Source organism: Triturus cristatus, chromosome 7 (assembly GCF_964204655.1).
Source record: "Triturus cristatus chromosome 7, aTriCri1.1, whole genome shotgun sequence".
Lineage (NCBI taxonomy): Eukaryota > Metazoa > Chordata > Amphibia > Caudata > Salamandridae > Triturus > Triturus cristatus.
Genome location: NC_140590.1, coordinates 1369141524 through 1369162754, shown reverse-complemented (window position 1 = coordinate 1369162754; position 21231 = coordinate 1369141524). Strand labels below are relative to the sequence as shown.

Here is a 21231-nt window from a genome sequence, read left to right as displayed (position 1 = left end):
CTTTTAAACAGTTTAGTGGAGATGAACACCTGGGTGATAAGGATTTGAGTCATTTTGTATACAGATTTGTATATGGCTTGAGACCTGAAATCAGTGAAAGGATTCGAGAGCACACAGTTGATTGGCAGAGTAAAAAGATTGATGAACTCTTGAGACATGCGAAGTACTTCAGTGATGAGATTGAGGCAAAACAAAGAAAGCTGAAAGAGAAAGCAATGTGGGCACAGGTGAAAGTTGCTGAAAGACAAGAAGCACAGATGGTGGAACAAGCAAATAATCCAGGAAATAGGCCCAGATATGGTACAGGAAAAGGAAAGGGGAATCTAGAAGAGGCCAAAAAGAAGTTCCCATGTCACAACTGTGGACAATTGGGGCATTGGAGATCCGAGTGTACCAATCCACCATTAGTGAGTAATGAGAATAAATCATTGAATCAACAGGTGCAGAACGAGGGGTGTAATCATCAGCAGCAACAGCAGAAGGTTGTCAGACAGCAGAGTCAAGAGCCAAAACCGCCCTTGCCGCAGAATAGAGGGTCTCAGAAATATAACCAGGACTCAGGATTCTACAATGATGAGCAGGTAAACAAACCGAGACGTACTAACCCAGTACAGCAGTACTGGCTAAAGAATGAGGGGAGTGAGTCTGAAGGGGACTACTGACGGTGCCGAAGAGAGGAGGAAGAGTGCATACTTGGTGCAACTCTAGAAATAGACCAGGCAGGACCATTTGTAGATGGGAAAATAAATGGGGAAAGTGTTACTTTTTTGGTAGACACAGGAGCGACGAGATCAACTGTCAGGTCAGCAGATATAAGAAATCTTCCTCTCTCGGACGAAGCAATCCAAGTGGTTGGTGTAGCTAATACACAGATTAAGACTCGTCTTACTGAACCAGTAAAGGTAAGAATAGGGAAATTTTCAGATATGCACAGATTTGTGGTCTGTGACACTAGTCCAGTGAACTTGTTAGGTAGGGACTTATTGTGTAAAATGAATTGCACAATTTTTTGTACTCCGGATGGAATAGCTTTTGAGACACCAGATGAGGATGTCTTGTATAGGATGACTCTAGATAATAGAGAAAGTGAGATTGTTGGGACATATGCTGTATTTAATCCAGATGACTTGCCTCAGGAGTTGAGGAGTACAGTAAAAGCAGCGGTTTGGGATTTTACTGGAGAAGATGTGGGATTGATGAATAATGTAGATCCAGTCAAGATTTCAGTGAAAGAGGGAATCACTTATCCTAATATCCCACAGTACAGATTGACACCAGAGATAATTGAGGGAATAACACCTATAATTGACAAGATGATTCAGCAAGGTGTTTTGAGAGAGTTACTGAGTAGCCCATGTAATTCACCGATAATGGGGCTAAAGAAACCTAATGGGAAGTTCAGGATTGTACAAGATTTGAGAAAGATTAACAAAATTGTGGTAGCATGCTGTACCATTGTGCCAAATCCGTCAGTGATTTTGTATCAGATTCCACATGATGCTGAGTGGTACACGGTGATTGATTTGTGTCATGCTTTCTTTTCAATTCCATTGCATCATGACAGCCAACCGATTTTTGCATTTAGGTTTGGACAGCGTATTTTGGCATGGTGCCGTATCCCACAGGGGTATACAGAGAGTCCTTCGATATTCAATCAGTTATTGAAAAAATCATTGGAGAGTTTGATCATGCCTGAAAACTCAGTACTAGTGCAGTATATTGATGACCTACTTGTGGCATCAAAGACACGTGAAGCTTGTGAAGTAGATACTATAGCTTTACTGAATCATCTGGCAGATGGAGGGTTAAAGGTATCTCCAGCCAAATTGCAGTTTTGCAAGAAAGAAGTACATTATCTTGGACACAATATTGAAAAAGTCTGAGAAGTGTGACCAATGACAGAATCAAAATTATCAGAGGAATGAGAGCCCCAATGACCCAGAGAGAAGTGAGGATGTTTCTGGGAATGGTGGGTTATTGTCGTCAGTGGATAAGTAATTTCTCCCTGATAGCAAAGCCACTGATTAAATTGACTAAAAGTGAAGTGAAAGACCAATTGGAACTGGATGGAGAACAAATGGCAGCATTTGAAGAGTTAAAGAGCAGAATGTGTGAAGCCCCTGATTTGGGAATGCCAGACTATGAGAAAGAGTTTGAGTTGTATTGCAGTGAGAGAAATGGATGTGCACTTTCAGTGTTAATTCAGAAGCACGGACAACTGAGAAGGCCGGTTGCGTACTTCTCATCGACACTTGACCCCGTAGCTGTGGGTTTGCCAGGTTGCCTGAAAGCAGTAGCTGCTACATGCAGAAGCTTGGAACAGAGTGAGGGCATAATAATGGGATATCCTGTAAGGGTGTTCGTACCTCATGATGTGGCAATTCTTTTGACAAGAAGCAGGACTCAGTACATGTCACATAGTCGGCTGACTAAATATGAGAAAATAATTCTGGGAGCATCAAATGTGACTCTCGAGAGATGTGTGAATGTGAATCCAGCGACGTTGTTACCAGATGCTGACAATGTGAATGTGGGAGATGATGTTGATCATGATTGTTTGGATGTGCTTGACTACTGCACAAAACCAAGACCAGACATAAGAGATTTGCCGTTGCCTGAGAGTGATCATGTGCTGTTTGTGGATGGATCATGTCTGAGAACTGATGATGGTGTGCTAAGTGCAGCATATGCGGTGTGCAAGGTTTCAGAAGTTATGGAAACTTCGCCTTTGAAAGGAGTGAGATCTGCTCAAGTGGCTGAATTGGTGGCATTGACAAAAGCTTGCAAAATTGGGAAGAATCTGAGAGTGACTGTGATGACTGATAGTCAGTACGGATTTGGAGTTGTTCATGATTTCGGCCAGCTTTGGTTACAGAGAGGTTTCTTGACGTCGAGTGGGACTCCAATAAAGAATGCCGCAGTGATTGGAAAATTGCTTGAGGCGATACAGCTGCCTAAAGAGTTAGCAGTTGTGAAGTGTGCTGCTCATGGACAAGGAGATGATTTTGTTACTCTTGGTAATCGTTTTGCCAATGACATAGCACAGTATTGTGCTAAGAACAATCATTCGATTAATAGGGCACGAGAGAGGGAAATGTCTTTTTGTTCTGTGATGTTTACTAATGTCCTAGAGACGTGGGATGAAGTGAAACAGTTGCAGGATGAGGCAGGAGATGAGGAAATGAGAGATTGGATCAAGGCAGGTTGTGCCCCAAGAGAGACAGCTCATGTTTGGATCTATAGAGATGGTAGACCAGTCATGCCCAACTCAATGCTGTCGACAATGGCAAGAATGTATCATGGCCAGGGACATCTGGGAAGGGATGCAATGATTAGGTCTTTTAAACAAACCTGGTACAATGCAAAGTTCAGGTTGATTGCGGAGAGCATCTGTCAGAGATGTTTGATTTGTCAGCAGTTCAATACTGGAAAAAAGACAGTGGTGAGCCTAGGAACAATAGGCAGAGAAGGAGGTCCTTTTACCAGAATGCAAATAGATTTCATTGAAATGCCTCAGGTCAATAGATTGAGGTATGTTCTAGTGGTAGTCTGTTTGTTCTCAAGATGGGTAGAAGCCTATCCGACTAGGAGAAATGATGGAATAACAGTGGCAAAATTACTGTTAAGAGAGTTGATTCCTAGATACGGGTTCCCAGTGACAATTGAGTCAGACAGAGGGGGACACTTCTACAATGAGCTCATGGGTTTGATTTGTGAAGCATTGAGCATACAGCAGAAGCTACATTGTGCATACAGACCAGAGGCTTCTGGTGTTGTAGAACAGATGAATGGCACAATCAAAAACAGGATTGGTAAGATGTGTTTAGCCACTGGAATGAAATGGCCTGATGTCTTGCCTCTAGTGCTAATGACTATTAGATCTACTCCAGATAGAACTACAGGGTTGAGTCCACATGAAATACTGATGGGACGAGCAATGAGACATGCATTCGTGCCTGTCAACAAATTGATGACAATAACTGATGACATGATTTTGGATTACTGTAAAGGCCTGGCTGACGCAGTTCATTCTGTGTTTCACCAGGTTGGAGGAGACGCCACCACACTTGAAAAGAAGCAAGCCCATGATCTGAGTCCAGGGGCCTGGGTGAGGATAAAGGTGCACAGAAGAAGAAATTGCTTGGTTCCGAGGTGGGGAAGGCCAAGACAAGTCATTTTGACCACAACGACTGCTGTGAAGTGTGCTGGTGTGAAGAACTGGGTTCATGCAAGTCATACTCTGAGAGTTCCAAATCCAAAGGATGGGACTGGGAAAGAGTATTTTGAAGAGTCAGATTCCAGTGATGATCCAGACACTGAAACAGTGAGAAGAAAAAAGAATCCTGAAAGGGGGGAAGAGTTGGAAAGAGAGTCAGGTGATTCTTTTTTCTTACCGAGAGAAGCTTCAAGAGAAACATTGAGAGCTTCAGAGGAGAGTTCAGATTCTGTAAGAGTGCCTGAAGTTGTTCCAACAAGCAGTGGAGAAAATAAAGGAGGAAAGAGGAAAGAAAAGAGCAATTCCACAGAGACTATACCTGAGTCAGATGAAGAGGTTGAAGATCCACCTGAGATTATTTCTGAAGAAGTAGGGCCAGAAGAAGATAGAGAGGGACAGATTGCGGAAGACCCCCGAGGAGGTGTAGGGAACATTCCTGATAAGCTAGGTGAAGGGACAAGTAGACAGCAAGAAGATTGCGTGTCGGAGACCCGAGGAGGGACAGTAGTAGGGAAATCTCAATTAGTGGAGAAGAGGTCTGTGGAGCAAAAGAAAATTGTTGATGAACAAGAGGCAAATGAGACAGAATCAGATGAGAGTGAGAATGGAAAATCAGAGGGTCGAGTTCTGAGAAAGAGAACTCGGATCTGAGAAAGAAGTAATAATAAGGAAGTGAGACCGAAAAGGAGTGTAAGAGGAGATCTTTGGCCTAACAAGATAAAGAGGCTGAGGTACAGACTGACACGGGCAAGTTCATCAAAAGCTGAACAGGTGAACGAGGTGTCGAGTCAGAATCAAGCAAAGATTGAAAAACAAAAGGAATCAAGAGAACCAGAGGAGATCAAGAGAATCAGAAAGCCTAACCAGAAGTATAGGTCACCGGAATGGACGTATGTGGCACTGTCTGAAGAAGAAGAGGCAGAGAGTCAAGGAAATGCAGAGGGGACCTTACGAGAAGTGGTTGAGGAGGAGAAAACTGTCGGAGTCCTGAAAGTTATCTTGACTGACATTGGAGAAGAGTCAGATACTCAGGATATTGAAGATCTGATACAATTTGATGTTGCTGAAGAAGAAGTAAAAAGTTATGAAAATCCAAATTGAGTGAACTGAAGGAGTCACTTGGAGAAGAGTGGGAAAGAAGAGTTTTAAAGATTAGCAGATTGAAATAATCTAGTGTTCTAGAGATTCAGTAGTGGAGTAGTAGAGGCTAAGTCAAAAGACACTGCCAAAGTAGTAAAATGGCTAACACAGAGAATAATCAAAGTAGATGTACCTTCTTGAAAAGATGGTGTCGAATGTGCTGCTGCTGTACAGGATTATTAATGCTACTATGGAGTGTACTTGCTTTATTGGTTACTTTTAGAGTGACAATAGATACTTTTGGAATACATACTGAGAATATGACTAACATAGGGAAGGGTTCACAGAAAGTAGTGCCAACTAGAATTAGTAATGTTTATATACATAAAGATAGATCGATTAATGATTTTTCTAGCAATGTTTTTTCAAAATTGTTGTATGAATACGTAAAGACAATGGAAGTAAGGGATTGCTACGTCTGTATGCAATTGCCTGCATCCGTTTCAGAGGGAGTTACTTATCATCATCTTCCAGCTACGTATGGGATTTCGTGTAGTGTGCTAAGTAGTGTTTTTTATTTACTAGGGAAAATAGATTATGAGATGTCTAATAAAGATAAGATTTTTGGGCAATTGCCTATGAATAAGAAACTGAATCCTGCAAAAGAAGCTAACATTTTTGGTGAGATTTTTATTGAGACAGAAGAATTAACCTTAGATTATATTTTTTGAAACAATTTAACTTGCAGTTTGAAAGAAGAAGAAAAAGCTTTCCTGGATATGGTAGAGAAAAGGAGAGTGAGCATGCATGAAAAGGCAGGAGAATATAAGATGAGTGAGACAGTGTGGGACATTGAGATGGGAAAGGAGTTGAAGAATGGGGCCAGTCCAACTTTGGCTTTAGATGCACCACAGAAGGGTAAATTATGCATTACCAGAAAGAAATCCCAATATGATAATTATTTCGTTGGGACTAGTGAGTGTCATGATACATAATTTATTGCAACAGGATGGGGATTCAAGGGAGGAGAGGATCCAGTTTTCCCGGGAGTGTATTATATTTGTGGGAATAGGGCTTATTACAGGTTGCCTGACCATTGGTATGGCACATGTTATGTTGGCCTGGTCTTTCCAAAGATTTTTCATATAGATAAGATAGAGGATGTAGAACAAATTAATTTACTAACACGCTTTAAGAGAGAAACTTGGTCAGAAATTGTAGGAGATATTTTTGGAGCTTTGATTCCAGCAGTGGGAATTTCATTAAATGCATATGGAATTCGGAAGCTGTCAACAGTGGTGGATCGCTTATCGACAAGCACCGCTGGAGGGTTTCTGTTGGTGAATACGGAGATTGTTGCCTTACGTGCCATGTCAATGCAAAATCGACTTGCCCTTGATATTCTATTGGCCAAAGAGGGTGGAGTCTGTGGAATGCTGAACATTGTTGCACTTACATTCCTGATGAAAGCAAAGATCTAAAGGTCTATATCAAAAATATTACTGATTTGCATGAAGAACTAGTACCACTGGAAGCTGAAAGTATCTGGACTAAAATGGCTAATAAGATGATTGCTGTTAAGAATTTTATAGTTAAAATTGGTAGTACCATATTTGGTAAGATATTGTTTCCTTTGACGTGTGTGATTGTTGCTTTATTGATACTTAGATTAGGGTGTTTGTGTTGTAAAAACAGGGGAGGGAAAAAGAAAATTATGAGAGAAAATATTGAAAAGAAACAAAAGAGGTCAAAGAGAGACCCACAAGAAATAGAATTAGAAGAATTTAGGGAGAGTGTGTATCTGGGATCGAAGAGAGATGATGAAAGAGAGTCTGGTGTGTAATGTTGTTTATAAAAGACATCTCAATTTCTCCTAAGAAATGGGGACCAAATTTTTTTGGGGGTTGGTTTTTGTGGTGATAGATATCACCAAAGGGGGGATTGCTGGAGCAGGGTTTTCTGTCAAAACCCGAACATCAGCATATGTCATAATTAAAATTACTAATAAATAATTACTAGATATTAATTTTGTTGAAGTTTCTGACTAATCAACCTTACTAATGAAAGAATTACACGTGGGAATGCATTTATGTTGCTTTATTAATACGTGAACTAAGTTGGTGAGCAAATTAATAAAATAAGTGTTGCTAAATTGCTATTTGTTATGTGTTTGCACTTTAAAATAACGTGCTTTAATGCTTCTTTATGTCGCAGATGGCTAGATAATTACATACACATAAGGGTATTAGTGGGAATTAACACTGTATAATCATTACGGTGTAGTAACGTTGTTTTGTGTTTCTTTTAATTAAGATTGTCCATTCTGGCCTAGTCAAAGATGGCCGACATTTACAGCCTGCATTTGAGTAGCTGAAATACGAAGAGAGGCCTCGCTGAATATGGATGAAATCCTGACTTCGGCCTCTGTCTGTATTAAAAGTTTCCGTGAGGACAGCAGCTCCGGGCTTGTTGCCAGTTGTCACCAGTTATCCTTGGGAGAGTAAAAAGCCACAATGAACTTTGATAAACTTGCGGTGGCTTCACTATGATTCCGAGGAAGAGCATTCATGGATGTTGCATTTTTTAGTTTGAGCTTCCTTCTTCCGTGTTTTTATTTTTGAGATTTTCGAGAGCGGAGGTTTTTCTAAATGTTGCGAGTCAACATCCTTTCCTGCTCGCTCTGCTCAACGGCTCGACGGACGTCTAGAGTTTGTTTGTAACTTTAAATGTGTTAGTTTTCCTATAAATATTGTTAAACTAGAGAGGGTCTAAGGCCACTTCTTCCCGAACCTATGCTCGAGAGGATCGACGCTGATTGAAAGGACGGCGACTCGGGAGACTTTACTGAGAGACCTGTCCTGACCTAAAATGACACTTAGATAGAATAGGTAACTATGAGAATAATGATTTTGCTATTGATTGACTTTTCATTTGAACTAATTTAGATAAAAATAACCTTTTGTTTGAATCACAGTGTCGGGTGGTTATTTCTTTGTCATTTATTGAATTTTCAAATATGTTCTTATTGTTTAAATCATGGCTCAAGACATAACAATTAGGTCGCATTGACCTCAGTTTAGATGCAGATTGGTTTAGGAGTTCTCTCGTATATTCTGTGAGGATAGAGTAATAGAACGAATGTTAGTGTGTTGGGCCCTAGCGTTTGATGAGTGTGTGTGCGTGTGACTATGGAATTACTCTGTCCGTGGAAGTAGGGAGAATTTGTATGCTCCGATCTGCAGCACCCTCACGCACGATAAGTGGCTGATATAGCATCTAAATGTCTCTTCTTTTCTTCTCTCTCTGCTCATTTGATATTCTCTCTTTGCGAACTATCCTTATACACATAATGCCACTTTTGTTCCTCCTTTACATTAATTACAGTTTTTTGTTTAATTGCATTTCAGTGCAGATGGCCTATTGCCCATTGGAAGTCGGCCTGGGGTGGTGAGTTGGGTATTACAAATGTTTATTGCAGTCTGTCTTCTCTGTTATATCACACAATATGCACATCACGCAGAAGTTAGCCAGACCAATATTAAGGTGTTAAGCAGAGGGTCGATGCACTGCCCATCTCTGGGTGCAGTCAGGGGTCTGGAGCGTTTTTTCACTATCAAATACTGGCACAAATGACAATAGGCAATAATTATCTTTCGATAACCAGGAACATTCGAGGCCTAGCTGGCTGTGTTAAATGCCACAAGGTGTACCAATACTTGCGAAGCCACAAGAACACAATAGCATTGATCCAGGAAACTCACCTCACCACTCAAACCCTCACATCACTACGCAAGCGCTTGAGAGGCACGGTGATAGCACAATATACTCAGGCTATGCCAGGGGCACCCTAATTTGGATAGCGCCGTGAACACCACTGCAGAAATCGCATACCCGGGTAGACTGAGATGGTTAATATGCGATTCTGGAGGGACTTTTATACTGCTCCTCACTGACATTAGTCTCACTATATGCACCAAACGCAAGACATGCCTTATTCTTACAAACGTTGAAGCCATCACTGCTCAGAGATCCAACGGCACCAACATACTTGGGGGGGGAGACTAACTGCGTATCGGATCTGGTTTTAGATCGCTCACGCCCGCCACTCCCGGAAGCGCAATCCATTGCCCTGGCACAGCATATGAAGTACTGAATCAACAACATGCAAGTCACTGAAGCTTGGCGCAGCTCGCATTCCACATCACACACTTATTCATACTACTCCAAAATACATAACCTACACACAAGGACAGATGCCATAAACTGCTCTTACACTGCCATACCGAGGGTATCATAGGCGGAGTATTTAGTTCGCACGATATCAGATCATAGTCCGCTATAGGTACAATTGTCATGAGGAACACATAAAACTAGCATCCTGTCATGGCGCTTCCCTATGGAGGCACTGAAAGACGCAACATTAAGAGCACTCATAACACAATCTATAGATGCATACTTTCAAACGAATGCGGGCTCTGCATCCCTTGCTGGCATTAAATGGGAAGTTTCAAGACTGTTCTCTGTGGACAGGTGATTAAGGCAGTTTGCGGCTCTCGTATGGCGCTCAAGAAAGAGCTCCAAGACCACGAGTCGGGAATACAACGGTGCGAACAATTCTCCCCCGCAGACCCAAGTATTGCACCAGTGTTGGCCAAGGCTCGCCTAGCATACAAGGAGACACTGGACAGCCTATGCACCTTAAACTACAAGCAATACCTAGCCCGGCAACATAAAGGGGGAGACTAGGTGCTGGCTTAGTTGTTATAAGCCGATGCCTTGCAGCCCCCCGTTCATGGCAATACACACCTCTGATGGTCTTTTGATGAATACGCAAGAAGGGATTAATGATTCTTTTTTTTAATACTATGCATCTCTTTATAAAGCTCCCCACCTTGATGATCCTTTGCCCACTCAACAGTTTTTGTCCCAAGTTACTCTCCCGCAGATAATGCAGGACCAATACGAATTGCTAATGGCCCATAAATCAGCAGATGAGGTCTCTGAAACCATCAAACAATTAGCCATGGGCAAGACCCCAGGGGCAGATGGATGGCCTTCAGAATTCTATTCAAACTATTCTGAACAACTTAGCCCAAGGCTATGTGGAGTATATGGGGAGGCATTTGAATGGGGGGGAGCTACCGCCTTCACTAAGGGAAGCGGTGCAGGTCGTATTACTAAAATCTGGCAGAGACCCCCTCCAAATGTGCTCTTACCGCCATCTATCATTACTGAACTCAGATTACAAAATCCTGGGCAAGATATTAGCCAACAGGTTAATAGATGTAGTACAAACACTGGTGCACGACGACCAGAATGGGTTGATCCCAGGAAGAAACACCGGCTTGAACTCACACCGGCTTTTTAAACTGTTAGAGTGGGCCCGAACAGAAACAGACTTACCATGGATAGCTGCATTAGATATCGAGAAAGCATTTAACACCCTGTGTTGGCAATACCTACTAGCTGTGTTGGCAGGCTTTGGCATGGGCACTAATTTTTTCAGATGGGTGAGGATACTGTATGCAAAACCACAAGCCAGAGTCAAGACTGGCTGCATTGTTTCTTCCTCCTTCTTCATAGAGCGTGAAACTAGACAGGGCTGCCCCATATCGCCCATCCTTTTTGCGCTGACCATGGAGCCTTTGGCATGCAGATTACGCTGCCGCGTTTTAGGCTGGAGCTTTCGTGCATATGATCAGTGGCACATTGTCTCTCTTTACGCAGACGACGCGTTAATCTATCTGCGAGACCGCTATAAAGTTCTGCAAGAACTAATCAAGGTCCTAGACGACCGTGCTCGAATATCTGGTCTAAGAGTTAACTGGTCTAAATCAGTGGTATTTCCAATGGAACCCCTGGCTTTAGAGCAAAGATACAATCTACCTATCACTCCACTCACTTGGACTCCTTTAAATATCATGGGGTGCAAATCTATCACTCTCAGATAGATATGATGGAAGGTAATTTGGGAAAGAAGTTCACTAGAGCCCGAGCTGCTCTTCCATTCTGGACTGGTCTGCAATGCTCTCCTATGGGGTGGATTGCTATCACTAAGATGCTCTTACTCCCTTGACTTTTGTACTTTTTCTCTGTCCTTCCACTCAATCTACCGCACAGGTTCTTTAAAGACCTACAATCACTCCTGGTGTCCATAATTTGGGGCGGCTGCAGGCCCTGGGTGGCACTTCAGAAATTATACCTGCCTATATCTGAGGGGGATTGGGGGCACTGGATTACGAACACTGTTATGCAGCCGCACAATTACAATGGCCCATGAGGTGGCTCACAAGTTGCAATCTAGCTGAATGGACTCCTGTGCGGTAGCCCTACGGCAGCCACCCTTGATGGAATGGATGTCAGGCTTCAAATCCTCACTGTAAAAAACACAGGGCAATGTTCTAATGTTGGCAGCTAGACGCAGCTGGCTAAAACATGTCCTGTCGTGCGGTCAGCCCGCACCATATGCTCCTAATCTTCCTCTTGAAGTACTCCCTGGCCCCTATATTTGTCATAAGTGCTCCGAACTTGAAACCTGGCGAGTGACTGGGCTTGAAATATCGCGAGACCTATTTGCAGACTCAAAACTATGCGCCAAAGCTAATAGATGACTTCGGTATACCGCCAGGGTCTTTCCTAATGTACACAACACTGACACGGCCATTTTTCTAGATATGTGGCAATATACACACGGAACCCACTGCATCCACGGTATTGCAAGCTCTATTAACACATGGGTGAGACAAAAAGGCAATCACAGCAATTTGCAATTCCCTTAGGCCCGATTTTGCGCCTCTATTAGTGCCATTATGTGAATACTGGGACTCCGCACTGTCAATCAGTATCACGGATAAACAGCGGGCACAATGTGTGGGATCCCAAGGTTATATCCATGAATGCCAGGCTGAAGTACACACAATTTAAATATCTCTATCACACATACCCCACTCCTGATAGATTGGCACGCATGTATCCCACATCCATTGACATATGCCCTAGGGGCAGATTTACAACTTCTGGCGCATCTCTGCAAATCAGAAGGGATGCGCCAGAACAGCTGCGTCACGCAATCCCCCCCTTTGCCTCACCACGGATCCGTCGCATTTACAATGCGGTGCACCATGGTGCAAGGAGGGGCAGATGCGTGACGCATCTTGTGGCATACGGGCTGGGCATTGCTGGAGTCGCGTCGCAAGTGCGATGCAACTCCTGCAATGCACAGGGGCCGCCCATACTTAACGTGGTGCATCATTCCTTACGCCTGCTTCAAGCAGGCGTAAGGATTTGACGCAGCAGCGTCGTAAAACTGACTCCGTGAAATCTTGTAGATTTCACTGCGTCAGTTTTACGGGGCTTTCCTGCGAGGGATCGCCCACCCTGCGCTGGAACGCCCACATGAAACCTGACGCAGGTTTCATGTGGCGCAGGGCTTTACAACGTGACGCATCTGCCTAGATGCGTCACGTTGTAATCACAAAAGTGACGCAATGGCGGCGTAAAAGTGTCGCAAGGTGCTTGTAAATCTGCCTCTAGGTGTCTAGCCACTGATACTACCTTCCCTCATATGGTATGGACCTGCCCCTGTCTCCAGACCTTCTGGAATTAGGTTGCTGGGACGCTGATAGATGCAGACCAGGGTCAACATTTCATGTTAGGAATAACAAAGCACAACGCCCAACGCAGGAACCTTAATAAGTGTGAGTACTTAGCACTGGGATGGTCAAAATGCAGGCTTGCTATGGCTTGGAAATCGCCAGCGGGTCCCAAAGCACACACATGGCTCCTAGACCTTCGTAGGGCACTTATAGCAGAGCATGAATACCAACTGGTCAGCAACCACCATCAACTAATCCCATGCAATGGCGAGATTACCTAACCACCATAGAAGCACAATTGAGCGCAATAACCCAGCTACAACTTAGAATATACGTTGTTTCATATTTCCCTTGAAACACCGTGTCATACCTACAAAGTATGTGGTGCGATCACCGCCCACTGTACACATGACACCAGATGAGTGATCAGCGGAAATTATGTGTATACTGGCATGAAGGACAGGGTCTCCCCCTCAAACCCCCTTAAATACATACTCAGTTACATATACTTGTTCACCCACGGCTAGTATAAATGTTGGTATAGATGGTACGGACTTCCTTGAACAGACACTTTTGTTATTGTTATTATCTTAATTACTAAAATCTGGAACTGTGGAGTAAAATTGTTATTGTTGAACTGTAAAATATTATCTGTACCATTGTCTAGCACCTCAAAAACGCTGCTATTGTTGCAATTTGTGTAATCCCGTGCATATTACTACTATACCTTCTTTGTATAATTTGTTGAAAACTAATAAAGATTATTAAAAAAAATATATGCATGACCACACAAATGTGCCATCCTGTGCGATGGGTTTCCTTGCTGCATATCACTATTTGTGTCGCTGTTTGCTCTTTGTTTCTCAATAAAGAGAAGTTTAACAAGCATTGGCATAGCCAATAGGTCTCGCCTTTGGGATCTTATAAGTGTTTTGCCATGCAACAGTTGTTGTTGCACCAAGGCTATTGTGCTGCATAACTAAATACTTATAAGGTCCCAAAAGCGAGACCTATTGGCGATGCCAACGCTTGTTAGATTTAGGTCTGATCGAGACCTAAAAACCAGCACTCAACTGTAAACTTAGCAGTTTGTTCACTTGAAGTGCATTTTGTTTCCACAAATACGCATAAATGTAGGCGTAGTGAAGATCTATTTTTTAAGAAATATGTCATCAGAGAAGCAGATTTATTAGATAGCCATAAAATTATTACATAGATTTTTTTTTAGCAAAACTACACTTGCTACTTTCCTCAAAAGCATTACAAAAAAGCACATCAACTAAGACGCAGACTTCTCAGAAACTCCACCGCTCGCTTTTAGCAAATACGTCGGAAGCAAAGGGACTGCTGAAGACGCACTGCAGGAAAATAAACACCAATTAAAAAGGTGAAGCTATAACTTCTGTTGTTGTTACAGTCCACAAAACCAGGAGCTGGCAAGCTGTAGTGGTAAGAGTTCGCCAATTATAAGAGAGAGCTCTCTGCCAGCCATCATGGAAACAGCTGTTTGCGGAGTAGGGAGTCTTCTAAATGCTCAACACAAACGACGGCGCTGCAGACGCACCGCTGCTGCGGAAGTGAAAGCAGGCATCCGATTGGTGGTCAGCCGGGACTGGCTTCAGGAAATAACGCGCGTTACGAGCAGCCGGCGTGCTTGCTTGTCAACCAGTGCGCTCTAAATGTTTTCTGCACAGATGTGGATATGTATTCTCTTGACAGTAGGAGAGGGCTTTGAGACGGCGTGGTAGTGGGAGTGCAACAAAACTTCTGCTATTTCAAGATCGCTGTGAAAGCCAAAGTGATCGCGATGACGCAGAAAGGCGTTCATGAGTGCTGCTGGCTGGCCTAGCGCATGGCGGCTGCGCGCGTGCATGCTCACGTGCACGCAAGCGCTAGGCCAGCCAGCAGCATTTAAAAAACTCACATACAAAATGTCTCTCCGAGCCAGCGCATGCGCTGGGCTCAGCGAGACCTAAAAATAAGGCCTGATTCACAAAAGTAAGCTCAGACCAAAAGTCTAAGTTTAGACCTGAAGTCTAAGTATAGACCTAAATTCTAAGTCTAACTTTACTACTAGCAAAGTTAGACTTTAGGTATAAGTTTAGACCAAAAGTCTAACTTAGACCAAAAGTCAAACTTTACTACTACTAAAGTTAAACTTTTGGTCTAAGTTAGACTTTTGGTCTAAACTTAGACCAAAAGTTTAACTTTAGTAGAGGTAAAGTTAGATTTTAGGTCTAAACGTAAGACTTCAGGTCTAAACTTAGACTTTTAGTCTAAGTTTACTTTTGTGAATCAGGCCCCTGGTGATTGTGCAGTCATTTGTTAGCATTACCATTCAAACAGATAGTTTGTTTTCTAGGACCTAAGACTAATATACACACACTCTAATATTGTATAAGGGAGTTCACATTGGCTTACAATCAGGCCTGTCTTTTATGTCACATGCATGCATTATCAAGAAAACCCTGCCACACGTGACATAAGACTCCTGCATGCTTTGCGCTGGTGGACCTCATCATGGCCTCTGCCATCTTATTACCCTAGAAAACAATGAAAATTCAGGTGCTGAATGCCAGCATCTGAACCTTAAAATGCAAATGTAGCAGACCACTAGAGATAGTGATACCACCAGTTGATTAGAGTTATCCCTGCGTCCACCACTGCCTTGTAACTGATTACTGGGTGATAAATGTGGGTACCTTGGCCGAAAGAAGCTACTACCTATGTTTGCCAATATGAAAAAATCAAGAAAACCAAAAAGATGATGGATACAATTAATCTCAGTCACTGGTAGTTCCTCAGACTGCAGACTAGCCATATCCAACTCCCCAGACTAGTTATATGCTAATCAGCATGGGTGCTCCTCCAATACAGGCTCTCCAGCCCGAGATGCCAAGTCTGTCCCTGTCCAAATGATAGAAAAAGCAGCCCATGACCATTTTGGCAGCAATTCAGGCTTTATCTAGGGTGTAGCTTGATTGTGATGGCACAGTGAGTGAGGTACCCAAATTTGAGCATACACATGACACTGAGGGCATCACATTGAGGAAAACAAAAGATGGTGGTTGAAGTGCTTGATTTAATTTCAGCCACTGGTAATACCTCAAACCACATCTATGTCTATTTTTTACCTAATGTGACACTCTATACAGAGACCTTCCATATGCAAATCAGTCTAAGTCCAGCTGTGAGTTGAAAATCGAGGCCTAAGTATCTTCATTGGCCACTCTTGAATTTTCCTGGCTCTCCCAGATCCAGAGTCATGGACCCAGGCCTGATTTGATGTAGTCAGCCTAGGACAGGTTTTAGTTCCAAGTATCAATAGACCAGGTTAATATGACCATTTTGATGATAGCAAAAATATCTCAACTTAAAGAGTCTTATGTAGAGCAACATGAAGCGTAGCCCTTCGCCAATACCTGCTGGGACCTTGCACAAAAAAGAGACAAAGTGGGGCACAATAGCATAAGTCTTATTGAATGCACAGGGAACCCTCTATGTACCACCCTCCCAACTGCAACACGCAACCAGAACTTGGGCTCTATTTCCTATATTATGGAGTTTGGCTTTGTAAGTTTGCATCAAGCGTTGTTGATGGGAAGGTGCTTCTCCCAGGTAAGCCCGGGCAGGCTGATCATTCTTCTCTGAATTCCAGTCAATGCTCCTAGGCAGTAAATCTATTCAGCCTCTTTGTTTTATCACAGACTCCAGCACAGGAATAGAGATTTTTCTGGAGTGTGATGTCTCTGGGACAGGGAAAACACGGGGTGAGCAGTAGCCTGACTGGTGTTACACTCTGAAGCTTGCAAATGTTACCAGCCTAACAAACAACTTTATTTGCTCCTGGGTCCCATCACCCAAACATGGATAGCCAGCACTGGCATACCTCATTGGTCTGGCTTTTTATTAGTGAAAGTGCTTGGTAATTGATGGACATGTTTGTGTGTGACGGGCCAAGTCCCTGAACTTTATGTAAGTGGGTTATTGTGGATGGTCTGCCATGCACTCTTTCATACGTCTATCCGTGCACCTAATCACTAACCCATTCATCGATCCATGCACTAATTCATTCATCCATTCACTTATCCTTTGACTCCTTTACATGTTCCCAATTTCAAAAACGAACAGAGCCACGCACACGAAATTGAACAATCATGAAGAGACGATTTCATTAAAAAAACGAGGTAATTGCTTTGCCTGTGCTTGTTTATTAATGACGAGTTAAACAAGTACGGAAAGTCTGGGATACAGAAAGCCTGTACAGTATGCTCAAAAGGGATGGAGAGCAGGGGAAGAGGAAGTGTGGTAGGTACAGTAAGATGACAGTACAATCTGGCAGAGGCTTCAACACCTCGTGCTCTGATGACTGGGGCTTGACACCCTCACATTCAACTTAGGCAGCGGCAGAACAGCAGCAGTGTGTCATCTTCTGTGGTGAAAAGAACACTCCTTATGATGTGACGGGAGATAAAACTGCACGCTAGACCACAGGGCGTCTTTAGTTTGCCCATATTCACTGGGGGAATGGAATATCTGTAAATTATATAAGTAGATGGTGGATACAATGAATATGTTGTTGCTTGAAAAGAGCTGCAAGAACTTGGCATACAGGTCATGACAAAAAAAAACTTGCAGGATCAGAGTTTACTCGGAATGATTTTTGCTGCCACCTTCAGGACCCAAGCATTGGCCGCGCGAGCGGCCGCGAGACGCGATCTGTCGGGGGGGGGGGGGGGAGGGGACGGGGGAGAAGCGGGAGTTCTGGTGGACTAGCAGCAGGGAAGGGGGTGGAGAGGAGGTTATGAGGGAGAGCGACGTTAAGCCATATGGCTGCTTTGCGTGCGTGCACGCCTCGTGCACTGTAGCTCAATGCCAGCGGTAGCACTTTGAAAAGTCCCTTACAAAATGTCTCTCCGAGCCAGCGCATGCGCTTGGCTCAGCGAGACCTAAAAAATAATAATTAGGGAATCCTGTTGAATCTTTGAGCAATGGAAGGAGTTTGGTTAGAGTGTTCTGACAACAGGGATGCAAGTGAATCATCACCCAACAAAAGAAAATAAATAAAAGATATGGAAGTGGGCATAACCATTTTTGTTTAAATAGAATTCACTGTAAGAAGTTAGTATATGTATTGTCAAAGATCTATCCTTCTCTGTGACCCCCACAGGTACCCCAGCTGAGATATGGATACAGTCTGTGTTGACCTCCTTATAGGTCTCTACAGTCCTTCGCTCAATAGCAGTATAAATACAATTAGTAAATAATACCCAAAAACATGTATGCATGAGCTTCTGCGGTCAAAAGTTGACTTCCAGGCAAACCAGTATCTGCATCAGAACATGGCACTGCATGCACCCCCAGTCACTTTCTTCCTCCATCGCAGTATCTTTCCTCATTTCTTCTCCACTCCAGCTACTGCTCTGCAGTACAAGATGCCTATTGCCATACTTCCCATGGCACTGCCCATTATTCTCAATGAACTTACAACTTCATATTGCCATGGGAAAATGGGGCTTGCATTTGTTGTCTGAAAATCAAAGGTATGCCCTTACTCTAAAAGAGTCTCTCGGCAGGAGCCATCTCCACCATCAAATTGGCCAACAAAGTCACCAAGCCCACTCCTGGCTCAGCCCAATCCACATCTAGATGGCACAATCGCCAATGATGCTGCTTCTAAGCTTCAACACGATCGTGGATGGTGTCTACTTTTTTATGTGGTGTAGTCATCTGTGATATTCAAGGCACTCTCAGAACCTCTCTGACACCATGAGAGAAGAGAAGTGAGATGAATGAATCCTCCAAAGAAATTAAGCAAACAGTTACCTGTCCAAGTTTCTCCAAATGGACATATTTTTCACTCAGCTAACACCTGAATATTGAGTCCCACTCAAACCAAGGACCTCGCACCAAAATCCAGCATACAAGTGGGTGATTCTATTTAATCATAGTTTGAGCATCAGTACCTTTAGTATTACATGCTATCAATGATTCAATAAGGTGTGCTCAATCCTACCTCATCCAGGTATACATGGGTGCAGATAGGCCCAACCAGGCCATAACTGTGCTATGCTGTTAGCTTAGGTTGGTTTCTGTGAGCCCAAGCCAATAATTCTAGGTCTGAACAAAAGGTAGGGAAACAAATAGAGATCTCAGATGAGCAAAGCACTCTCCGATGAGCAAACCACAGCTCCATAGGCCTCTCCAGCTTTATGTAGGCTCAAGCCCATCCATTTGAGGTCATAAGATGAGGCAGGAAGACAAGGAGAGACATTGGGTTGGCACAGCAGTATAAACACATGTTGATGATGCTGAAGGTGCTCCTTGAGAAGCAGGAATTTCAGAAGAACGATGTGGGAATCCTGATGATGAACCCCTGAACAGTACTAATATTTGTGATATAATACAAGGTTTCTAGCAAAAACTACACAGATAGTGGAAATTGTTAAGATAAAAATGATTTAGATGTGAGCCTGGGATCAAATTAACTCAAAGTGGATGATGTGACACAAAACCATTGTAACTGTCAGACTGCTAGATATAATGGGCCAAATTCCAGTCATACGTCCTGAGGCAGGATTTTTAAAGCTGGAAATATGGTACATTATAGGACGGCAGAGATTTTGTAGCAGTCACTGATGTTTTCCACACTGATTTTTTCCACAAATAAATACCAAGTGAAATAGGATGTGGTTATTTTGTAATGTGATACTGGAAACTTAAAATGTTAATTGCATGCATTGGTATTAGCAGAAATTGAGATTTTTTTTTTAAATAAGCACAGATTGTAAAGAAAATATCAATCTTTGTATGTTCTTTTCTCTTCTTCATCCTATAGATGCAATCAATTGTATAAGGTGCCCAGATGATCATTGGCCGAATTCGGAGAGAAATGATTGTATTCGAAAAGCAGAAGAATTCCTGTCTTTCTCTGAGCCCCTTGGAGCGAGCCTGGCAGTTCTTGCTCTTCTGTTGTCACTCGTCACAGCTGCTGGACTGACAATATTCATCAAACATCAAGACACTCCTATTGTCCGAGCAAACAACCGCAGTCTAAGTTACATGCTCCTGTCTTCCCTCGTGCTCTGCTTTCTGTGCTCCCTGACATTTATTGGACGCCCAGCGAGGATGAGCTGCCTTCTAAGACAAACATTCTTTGGTGTGACATTTTCCTTTTCTATAGGGTGCATCCTTGCAAAAACAATCCTGGTTGTGATTGCATTTAAAGCAACAAAGCCAGGCAGTAAAATCAGGTGGTGGGTGGGATTTCAAGTGCCTGCTTTTATTGTCATGATGTGCCTTTTACTCCAGCTTATTATTTGCATCACATGGCTGGAGCTTGCCCCTCCTTTCCTGGAAATGAATATGAGGACCACTATTGGAAAGATCATTGTTGAATGTAATGAGAATTCACAGGCTGCATTCTACTGTATGTTGGGCTACCTAGGTTTCTTGGCATGTCTGAGTTTCCTAGTTGCCTTTCAGGCAAGGAATTTGCCAGACACTTTTAATGAGGCAAAACTGATCACCTTCAGCATGATGGTCTTTCTCAGTGTTTGGACATCCTTTATCCCAGCGTACCTGAGCACCAAGGGGAAACACATGGTTTCAGTGGAAATATTTGCAATTTTGTCCTCTAGTGCTGGTTTACTGCTCTGTATATTCTTGCCAAAGTGTTATGTTATCATGCTAAGACCTGAAAAAAACACAAGGAAAAATCTTCAAAGCAAAGCATGACCCTTGTTAGTTAAGTATTGAGATCTGTCCAGTAAAGTACATAGTCTAAGTTTGTGTGTCATGATATTTGCATGGATGGGCACTGCAACATTTCTATGGATATATGTTAATAAATTCTCACACCACTTGAGTTGGTGTCACTCACTGCATGTAGCCACTCTATATAAATCCATGGTGAGCAAGATCCAGAAGTATTTAGCACTTTTTTCATGCATTAAATATGTTATTTTTTCTACATGTTCAAGATGGGAACAATATCAAAGAGAAAAAAATGAATAACATTGAAACAGCACCTGCACTCACATGTCTCCAACTCCGCTCAGAAAATGTATGTTGATCATAAATTAGATATTTTATACATAAACATGTCTCTCTGTCTCCAGACAGGATTATAGGGGTTGTAAACTCAGGCCAGGATGATCAACTTCGAGTCAGAGTGTGCTCTATAAACCTACATTCATTCATTCATGAGTTTTTAACTGGCCTTGGGGCCGATTCACAGAATTAATCAGAGATAAAATCCTAAACGTACTACTTTTGGTAGTCCTTGAAGGCATTTAGTAGTAGTAAACTTAGGACTCCTAACTTTACTACTACTAAATG

The 21231-nt window shown here is 42.8% G+C and overlaps 1 protein-coding gene across 1 annotated transcript in view; it reads left to right on the top strand.

Annotated features, from left to right (window-relative positions):
* Positions 1–20628, top strand: part of LOC146812076 (vomeronasal type-2 receptor 26-like) — a 90780-nt gene extending 70152 nt beyond the window's left edge. The window contains exon 3 of the mRNA XM_085615123.1: positions 19730–20628. Within this exon, the coding sequence (XP_085471249.1) occupies positions 19730–20628 (899 nt within the window). The remainder of the gene's footprint in view (positions 1–19729) is intronic.
* Positions 20629–21231: the final 603 nt, after the last annotated feature.